Here is a 10,163-nt window from a genome sequence, read left to right on the forward strand (position 1 = left end):
GTATGATGGGGTGTGTGTGATGGTGTGTGTGATGGGGTATGATGGGGTGTGTGTGATGGTGTGTGTGATGGGGTATGATGGTGTGTGTATGATGGTGTGTGTGATGGTGTATGATGGTGTGTGTGATGGGGTATGATGGTGTGTGTATGATGGTGTGTGTGATGGTGTATGATGGTGTGTGTGATGGGGTATGATGGTGTGTGTATGATGGTGTATGATGGTGTGTGTGTGATGGTGTGTGTGATGGTGTGTGTGATGGGGTATGATGGTGTGTGTATGATGGTGTGTGTGATGGGGTATGATGGTGTGTGATGGTGTGTGTGATGGGGTATGATGGTGTGTGTATGATGGTGTGTGTGATGGTGTGTGTGATGGGGTATGATGGTGTGTGTATGATGGTGTGTGTGATGGTGTATGATGGTGTGTGTGATGGGGTATGATGGTGTGTGTATGATGGTGTGTGTGATGGTGTATGATGGTGTGTGTGATGGGGTATGATGGTGTGTGTATGATGGTGTGTGTGATGGTGTATGATGGTGTGTGTGTGATGGTGTGTGTGATGGTGTGTGTGATGGTGTGTGTGATGGGGTATGATGGTGTGTGTATGATGGTGTGTGTGATGGGGTATGATGGTGTGTGATGGTGTGTGTGATGGGGTATGATGGTGTGTGTATGATGGTGTGTATGATGGTGTGTGTGATGGGGTGTGATGGTGTGTGTGATGGGGTATGATGGTGTGTGTATGATGGTGTGTGTGATGGGGTATGATGGTGTGTGTGATGGTGTGTGTGATGGGGTATGATGGTATGTGTATGATGGTGTGTATGATGGTGTGTGTGATGGGGTGTGATGGTGTGTGTGATGGGGTATGATGGTGTGTGTATGATGGTGTGTGTGATGGGGTGTGATGGTGTATGATGGTGTGTGTATGATGGTGTGTGTATGATGGTGTGTGTGTGATGGTGTGTGTGATGGTGTGTGTGATGGTGTGTGTGATGGTGTGTGTGATGGTGTGTGTGATGGTGTGTGTGATGGTGTGTGTGATGGTGTGTGTGATGATGGTGTGTGATGGTGTGTGAGATGGTGTGTGTGATGGTGTGTGTGAGATGGTGTGTGTAATTGTGTATGATGGTATGAGATGGTGTGTGTGTGTGAGATGGTGTGTGTGTGATGGTGTGTGAGATGGTGTGTATGGTGGTGTGTGTGATGGTGTATGATGGTGTGAGATGGTGTGTGTGGTGATGGTGTGTGTGAGATGGTGTGTGTAATTGTGTATGATGGTATGAGATGGTGTGTGTGTGTGTGAGATGGTGTGTGAGATGATGGTGTATGATGATGGTATGAGATGGTGTGTGTGATGGTGTGTGTGGTGGTGTGTGAGATGGTGTGTATGATGGTATGAGATGGTGTGTGTGATGGTGTGTGTGGTGGTGTGTGAGATGGTGTGTATGATGGTGTGAGATGGTGTGTGTGATTGTGTATGATGCTGTGTGAGATGGTGTGTGTGATTGTGTATGATGGTGAGTGTGTGATGGTGAGTGTGTGATGGTGAGTGTGTGATGGTGTGTGTGATGGTGTGTGTGATGGGGTATGATGGGGTGTGTGTGATGGTGTGTGTGATGGGGTATGATGGGGTGTGTGTGATGGTGTGTGTGATGGGGTATGATGGGGTGTGTGTGATGGTGTGTGTGATGGGGTATGATGGGGTGTGTGTGATGGTGTGTGTGATGGGGTATGATGGTGTGTGTATGATGGTGTGTGTGATGGTGTATGATGGTGTGTGTGATGGGGTATGATGGTGTGTGTATGATGGTGTGTGTGATGGTGTATGATGGTGTGTGTGTGATGGTGTGTGTGATGGTGTGTGTGATGGTGTGTGTGATGGTGTGTGTGATGGTGTGTGTGATGGGGTATGATGGTGTGTGATGGTGTGTGTGATGGGGTATGATGGTGTGTGTATGATGGTGTGTGATGGTGTGTGTGATGGGGTATGATGGTGTGTGTATGATGGTGTGTGTGATGGGGTATGATGGTGTGTGTGTGATGGTGTGTGTGATGGGGTATGATGGTGTGTGATGGTGTGTGTGATGGGGTATGATGGTGTGTGTATGATGGTGTGTGTGATGGTGTGTGTGATGGGGTATGATGGTGTGTATGATGGTGTGTATGATGGTGTGTGTGATGGTGTGTGTGATGGGGTATGATGGTGTGTGTGATGGGGTATGATGGTGAGTGTGTGATGGTGAGTGTGTGATGGTGAGTGTGATGGGGTATGATGGTGTGTGTATGATGGTGTGTGTGATGGTGTGTGTGATGGTGTGTGTGATGGGGTATGATGGTGTGTGTATGATGGTGTGTGTGATGGTGTGTGTATGATGGTGTGTGTATGATGGTGTGTGTGATGGTGTGTGATGGTGTGTGTGATGGGGTATGATGGTGTGTGATGGTGTGTGTGATGGGGTATGATGGTGTGTGTATGATGGTGTGTGTGATGGGGTATGATGGTGTGTGTGTGATGGTGTGTGTGATGGTGTATGATGGTGTGTGTGATGGGGTATGATGGTGTATGATGGTGTGTGTGATGGGGTATGATGGTGTGTGTATGATGGTGTGTGTGATGGGGTATGATGGTGTGTGTGATGGGGTGTGATGGTGTGTGTGATGGGGTATGATGGTGTGTGTGTGATGGGGTATGATGGTGTGTGTGTGATGGGGTATGATGGGGTGTGATGGTGTGTGTGATGGGGTATGATGGTGTGTGTGTGATGGTGTGTGTGATGGGGTATGATGGTGTGTGTATGATGGTGTGTGTGATGGTGTGTGTGATGGGGTATGATGGTGTGTGTATGATGGTGTGTATGATGGTGTGTGTGATGGGGTATGATGGTGTGTGATGGTGTGTGTGATGGGGTATGATGGTGTGTGTATGATGGTGTGTGTGTGATGGTGTGTGTGATGGGGTATGATGGTGTGTGATGGTGTGTGTGATGGGGTATGATGGTGTGTGATGGTGTGTGTGATGGGGTATGATGGTGTGTGTATGATGGTGTGTGTGATGGTGTATGATGGTGTGTGTGTGATGGTGTGTGTGATGGGGTATGATGGTGTGTGTATGATGGTGTGTGTGATGGTGTGTGTGATGGGGTATGATGGTGTGTGTGTGATGGTGTGTGTGATGGGGTATGATGGTGTGTGTGTGATGGTGTATGTGATGGGGTATGATGGTGTGTGTGTGATGGTGTGTGTGATGGGGTATGATGGTGTGTGTGTGATGGTGTGTGTGATGGGGTATGATGGTGTGTGTATGATGGTGTGTGTATGATGGTGTGTGTGATGGGGTATGATGGTGTGTGTGTGATGGTGTGTGTGATGGGGTATGATGGTGTGTGATGGGGTATGATGGTGTGTGATGGGGTATGATGGTGTGTGATGGGGTATGATTGTGTGTGATGGTGTATGATGGTGTGTGTGATGGTGTGTGTGATGGGGTATGATGGTGTGTGATGGTGTGTGTGATGGGGTATGATGGTGTGTGTATGATGGGGTGTGTGATGGTGTGTGTGATGGTGTGTGTGATGGTGTGTGTGATGGGGTATGATGGTGTGTGTGATGGGGTATGATGGTGTGTGTGATGGTGTGTGTGATGGGGTATGATGATGTGTGTGATGGGGTATGATGGTGTGTGTGTGATGGTGTGTGTGATGGGGTATGATGGTGTGTGTGATGGTGTGTGTGTGATGGTGTGTGTGTGATGGTGTGTGTGTGATGGTGTGTGTATGATGGTGTGTGTGATGGGGTATGATGGTGTGTGTATGATGGTGTGTATGATGGTGTGTGTGATGGGGTATGATGGTGTGTGATGGTGTGTGTATGATGGTGTGTGTATGATGGTGTGTGTATGATGGGGTATGATGGTGTGTGTGTGATGGTGTGTGTGATGGTGTGTGTGATGGTGTGTGTGTGATGGTGTATGATGGTGTGTGTGTGATGGTGTATGATGGTGTATGATGGTGTGTGTGATGGTGTGTGTGATGGGGTATGATGGTGTGTGTATGATGGTGTGTGTGTGATGGTGTGTGTGATGGTGTGTGTGATGGGGTATGATGGTGTGTGTATGATGGTGTGTGTGTGATGGTGTGTGTGATGGGGTATGATGGTGTGTGTGATGGTGTATGATGGTGTGTGTATGATGGTGTGTGTGATGGGGTGTGTGTGATGGTGTGTGTGTGATGGTGTGTGTGATGGTGTATGATGGTGTGTGTGTGATGGTGTGTGTGATGGTGTATGATGGTGTGTGTGATGGTGTGTGTGATGGGGTATGATGGTGTGTGTATGATGGTGTGTGTGATGGTGTATGATGGTGTGTGTGATGGTGTGTGTGATGGGGTATGATGGTGTGTGTGATGGGGTATGATGGTGTGTGTATGATGGTGTGTGTGATGGGGTATGATGGTGTATGATGGTGTGTGTGATGGTGTGTGTGATGGGGTATGATGGTGTGTGTGATGGGGTATGATGGTGTGTGATGGTGCTGCTGCTCCCTGAGAGCTCAGGTTCTGGTGTCACTTTCTCTGATGCCGCTCTGCTCTCCGTGTTTGGTCCCATCACCAGGCCGAAGTCATGTTCTGGAAGTTTGACCTCCACACGGCGTCTCAGGTGGACAAGCTGCTGGAGAAGGAAGACGTGACGCTGGCGGAGCTGCTGGAGGAAGACGACGTGCTGCAGGAGTGTAAAGCTCAGAACCAGCGCCTCCTCCTCTTCCTCTCTCAGGACAGTTGTTTACAGGAGCTCATCAACCTCATCATACACGAGCCTCCGAGCGACCGCGAGGAGAAACTGCGCTACAAGTAAGGAGACGGCGGAAGGGCGTGGCTTAAGGGTTCTGTATTAGCCTGTGTGATACACACAGACTTTTCGAGTGAGGAGTTGTTTTGAACTGAATCTTCTTCACTGAGGTGTACACGTTTCTTTTCCCTCTCTCTGTTCCTCAGGTACGCCAACACGGCCTGTGAGCTGCTCACGTGTGACGTATCGGTCATTAATGATAAAGTGGGCGGAGACAACTCTCTCCTGAACGCTCTTTACAGCTTCCTGGAGCAAGATCCGCCTCTAAACCCGCTCCTCGCCTCCTTCTTCAGCAAAACCTTCGGCAACCTGATCATCCGGAAGACCGAGCAGGTGCCATGGGAATCGTTTCCTGTAGGAATTAGCCCAGAATCGTGATTAGAATCTGTTTATGAGGCACAGAGATGTAGATCTAGTCCTAAGCCCCCCCATGATCGATTGTTATTGTTGATTAGCTCTTTTTAGCAAGTCAGATCATTTGACTCACCTCGTCAGTAAGAGTCGACTCTTCAACACCATTTTGGTTTGATTTGAATGAGAGAAAACAGCATTTTCTACACATTTTCTTTATTTCTGTCGATGTCTCTGCTCTGAGGTTTTACTTCCTGTTCATTAACATCATCTTGTCTCGTAGACGATCAGTTTCCTGAGGAAGAAGGAAGGATTTCTCGGCTTGGTGTTGAAGCACATGGACGCGTCGGCCATGATGGACTTCCTGCTGCGTCTGATCAGTTGTGTGGAACCGGTTCAGCTCAGACACGAGGTTCTCACCGTGAGTCGCACCCTGCTCCTGCTCTGTACAGAGGACAAGACGTTTATACACACAGACATTAGGCTAGAGGTTACTCCGGAAGCTAATTAGTGTTTAGTTCGAATTCTACATGAGTCATGCTGTGTGTGTTTCAGTGGCTGGATGAAGAGAAGCTTATTCAGAGACTGATTGAATTAATTGACCCTCACACTGATAACGAGGTCAGTCTCATTCCTTTAATAATAATCCATTATTTCAATTTAACTTTATTATTATTCAAATGCACTTGAATATTAATGAGTATGACATGGGCAGTAGTGATGTGTTCATGTCACTAAGCAAGGAGGTAAAATGGTTATTTTATGTTAAGTGTGTGTGTGTGTTGGTTGACAGAGACAGTCAAATGTGTCTCAGGCTCTGTGTGACATCATCCGCATTGGTCGTGATCAAGCTGGACTGCAGGAGCTGTCAGAGTCCGACCCCCTGCTCACCACACTGGAGCTGTGAGTGTGGGTGGGTGGGTGTGGGTGGGTGTGGGTGTGTGTGGGTGGGTGTGTGTGAGTGTGTGAGTGTGATCGTTCTCATTTGATGATACTAGATGTTATTAGTGACCAGTTAAAAACATTCAGAAATTGTGTGTGTGTCAGACAGCAGAGTGTGGAATCTCTGTTAAAGAACATGTTTGAGGGAGAGAAGAGTGAAGTCTGCATTGTTAACGGGACTCAAGTTTTACTCGCTTTATTGGAGACTCGCAAATCAGGGTGAGTCTCACACACACACACACACACACACACACACACACACACTATTTCAGTTGTCCAGATCAGCCAGGAAGAATGGAAGTTAGTTACAAACAAGTGCTGGAAGTGAAACTCTCTCCTGCAGTCACCTGAAACACACACTGCGTGTAGAGGGTGAGATTTGCTGCTCACTGGATCAGGGTTCACGTGTGTACCTGTTTCCCGGTGGAGCTGCGGTCAGTACGGAGAACACGACCTGCTCTTTGACACAGCTGGGCTTCATAATGTGGCTTTTTATAAGCTACAGATTTGTTCTTGATAAATCCTGATTGTGTGTGTGTGTGTGTATGTTTTACAGGGTGGAGTTGATAGATCCGGGATCTCAGGCCCTGGATCAGTTGTATTCTGTAAACAACAGCATCTTACTGGGCATCGAGCCACACCTGGAGCACTACCGCCATCTACTGCTCGATCCACCAAAGGTACTGTAACACACACACACACACTTGAACACACAGTCACACCATCATAAAGAATAAACTACAGCATTTATAAAGTCAGTTTATAAAAATTCAAAGTTTTTTATTTGCTGAAAGTCCCAATCACAAGGCTCCACCCTCATCTTCCAGAGAAACTCCACCTACTTTCAGAGGTAGAGTTCTGTGACTGTAGCAGTTTAAAGGTAAAGAGTCAAATGATCTGTCTGTCATACAGAAGTGCAGCATGTTGACCACTCTCGGGGTTCTGGAGGAGCCGTTCGGGAACGCTCGACTTCACGCCTGCAGGCTGATGGCCTCTCTGCTCAACACTCATGCTCCCAGAATGCACCAGGAGCTCTGTCGACTCGACATGATCAACCTGCTGCTGGTCAGAACCCGGCTGGTCTCTCAGAATCTCCACTGTTTTATTACTTTAAAAAATCCTGATCAGTAATTTTTCACACTTCCACATGTTCCTGCAGGATCTGTTTTTTAAATTCACCTGGAACAATTTCCTCCATGTTCAAGTGGAGCAGTGCGTGTCGGCCATCCTTAATCAGATGGCACCGGACGGGGCGGTGGAGGAAAGTCCGGACCCGAAAGGACCCGAAAACACGCACATGGACATGGCACACACTCCACATGCAGATGCAGCCATGTTCTCGCACCAGGATCTGCTCACACATGTAAGATATCTGATCATGTTCCTGCTTTAAAGGTGGGAACGAAGTGAACTACAGAAACATGCGAGCCCTTGACTCTGCCTCCCACCCACACCCATTTTACACAAAAGCCCCGCCTCCCAGACATTCTGTTACCATTCTGCGTCACTTCTGAGTCATGTCAAGTGAAATTTTTGTAAAGGTTGGTGTTGCACCTCGTGTGTGTGTGTGTGTGTGTGTGCCTGTGTGTGTGTGTGCAGCTGTTTCAGACCTGCAGACTGCTACAGCGGATTCTCGATGCTTGGGAGGAGAACGACAGAACACAGTAAGAGCTACCTGAAAACTCAATGTGGACTGGGAGCACTGGAATACCTGCTAATGTGTTTGTGTGTGTGTGTGTCAGGTCCAAGGGTGGCATGAGGAGGGGTTACATGGGGCATCTGACCCGGATAGCAAATGCAGTGGTCCAGAGTGTGGAGAAAGGAGCTGCACAGAGTCACATCATGCATCTAATAAATGGTGCGATATGAAAACTAATTAATTAATTAATTTAAAACACAGCTGTAAATGAACACAATTACACCTAGCTGCTGATCTACACAAAAGTAATGGTGCCCTGTGAAGAGAGTAAGAGTCAGGGTCTGTGGTAGCAGACACGCTGCAGTGACTGAGCTGCATTACTGGAACCTCTTGGTCACCTTTGCCTTTTATGGCGTTTTGTGGGCGTGGTTAAATGTAAATGTTCTAAATCTGATCATTTACAGCTTAGAGGTTCAACATACACGTGTGTGTGTGTCTGTGTGTTTGTGTGTGTGTACAGAGAAGATTCAAGAAACATTTGTAATTCTGGCAAAAAATCTTTAGTTTGTGTCACAAAAACATTTAAGCACAATTGTTAAAAATACGCTCGTGTGTGTGTGCATGTGTGTTTGTGTGTGTTCGTGTGTGTGTGTTACAGGTCTACCTGAAGATTATGGAGAACATTGGCAGAAATTTGTGGATGAAACTTTAGCAGAAACCAACAAGAAAAACGCGGTGGATCTGGTAAATTTAATCCTTTCACATTCTTTTCATTAACAATAAATATTTATTTATTTATAATCTATTGAATATGGAATTTAAAATAAAATTTAAACATAAAAATATAAATAATAATAATAATATAAATATAATAAAAATTTATTTGATCATCTTCATCAGAAGACAGATCGATCTGATTGTGTGGAGTTTTAGTTTAAGTGTGTGTGTGTTTCAGGTCTTTTCTGACTACCAGATCCAGCAAATGACGGCGAACTTTGTCGACCAGTTTGGATTTAACGATGATGAGTTTGGAGAACACGATGATGGCATCAAGTAACTTCACTACTTCATTATACAAAATCTCTCTATCACTAGTTTTATATTAGTTTTGTATCTGGGATTAGATTAGATTAGATTCAACTTTGTCACTACACATGTGGGTACAAGGCAACGAAATACAGTTAGCATCTAACCAGAAGTGCATTTTCGCAGTGCAAATAATTAGCATATATAATCAGTATATAAACAAATATAAATAATTTGTATAAATAATTAGTTTTATATTTGGGATTAGTTTTGTATCTGAGATTAATTTCTAGTTCTTCTTATTTTGTGTTGCTCTCAGTCCATTTTAGTAACTGTGATTATTTCACTGGGAAACCATCACTTCATCATTTTGTAGAATCTTGGATCAATATGAAGTGTCTAAGATTTATTGGGTTGTGTGTGTGATTATTGTGGTGTGTGTGTGTGATTATTGTGTAGTGTGTGTGATTGTGTAGTGTGTGTGTGTGTGTTTGATTGTGTTGTGTGTGTGTGTGTGTGTGTGTGTGTGATTATTCTGTAGTGTGTGTCTGTGATTGTGTAGTGTGATTATTGTGTAGTGTGTCTGTGTGTGATTGTGTAGTGTGTGTGTGTGTGTTTATTGTGTAGTGTGTGATTATTGTGTAGTGTGTGTGTGTGTGTGTGATTATTGTGTAGTGTGTGTCTGTGACTGTAGTGTGATTATTGTGTAGTGTGTGTGTGTGATTATTGTGTAGTGTGTGTCTGTGACTGTAGTGTGATTATTGTGTAGTGTGTGTGTGTGTGTGTGATTATTGTGTAGTGTGTGTCTGTGACTGTAGTGTGTGTGTCTGTGACTGTAGTGTGATTATTGTGTAGTGTGTCTGTGTGTGATTGTGTTGTGTGTGTGTGTTTGATTATTGTGTAGTGTGTGATTATTGTGTAGTGTGTGTGTGATTGTGTAGTGTGTGTGTGTGATTATTGTGGTGTGTGTGTGTGTGATTATTGTGTAGTGTGTGTGTCTGTGATTGTGTAGTGTGATTATTGTGTAGTGTGTCTGTGTGTGATTGTGTAGTGTGTGTGTGTGTGTGTGTGTGTTTATTGTGTAGTGTGTGTGTGTGTGATTATTGTGTAGTGTGTGTGTCTGTGACTGTAGTGTGATTGTGTAGTGTGTGTGTGTGATTGATTATTGTGTAGTGTGTGATTATTGTGTAGTGTGTGTGTGTGATTATTGTGTAGTGTGTGTGTCTGTGACTGTAGTGTGATTATTGTGTAGTGTGTCTGTGTGTGATTGTGTTGTGTGTGTGTGTGTGTGTTTGATTATTGTGTAGTGTGATTATTGTGGTGTGTGTGTGTGTGATTATTGTGTAGTGTGTGTGTCTGT

The 10,163-nt window shown here is 45.4% G+C and overlaps 1 protein-coding gene across 1 annotated transcript in view; it reads left to right on the plus strand.

Annotated features, from left to right (window-relative positions):
• ppp6r2b (protein phosphatase 6, regulatory subunit 2b) overlaps positions 1 to 10,163 on the plus strand; it is a 32,055-nt gene that overhangs the window by 11,809 nt on the left and 10,083 nt on the right. Inside the window, exons 4-16 of the mRNA XM_058387290.1 lie at positions 4,612 to 4,847; positions 4,992 to 5,178; positions 5,480 to 5,617; positions 5,752 to 5,817; positions 5,990 to 6,099; positions 6,244 to 6,357; positions 6,695 to 6,818; positions 7,051 to 7,203; positions 7,298 to 7,501; positions 7,738 to 7,802; positions 7,881 to 7,996; positions 8,436 to 8,521; positions 8,733 to 8,830. Coding sequence (XP_058243273.1) covers positions 4,621 to 4,847; positions 4,992 to 5,178; positions 5,480 to 5,617; positions 5,752 to 5,817; positions 5,990 to 6,099; positions 6,244 to 6,357; positions 6,695 to 6,818; positions 7,051 to 7,203; positions 7,298 to 7,501; positions 7,738 to 7,802; positions 7,881 to 7,996; positions 8,436 to 8,521; positions 8,733 to 8,830 — 1,688 coding nt within the window. The 5' untranslated portion in view covers positions 4,612 to 4,620. The remainder of the gene's footprint in view (positions 1 to 4,611; positions 4,848 to 4,991; positions 5,179 to 5,479; positions 5,618 to 5,751; positions 5,818 to 5,989; positions 6,100 to 6,243; positions 6,358 to 6,694; positions 6,819 to 7,050; positions 7,204 to 7,297; positions 7,502 to 7,737; positions 7,803 to 7,880; positions 7,997 to 8,435; positions 8,522 to 8,732; positions 8,831 to 10,163) is intronic.

The sequence above is a fragment of the Hemibagrus wyckioides genome, linkage group LG04, assembly GCF_019097595.1.
Source record: "Hemibagrus wyckioides isolate EC202008001 linkage group LG04, SWU_Hwy_1.0, whole genome shotgun sequence".
Lineage (NCBI taxonomy): Eukaryota > Metazoa > Chordata > Actinopteri > Siluriformes > Bagridae > Hemibagrus > Hemibagrus wyckioides.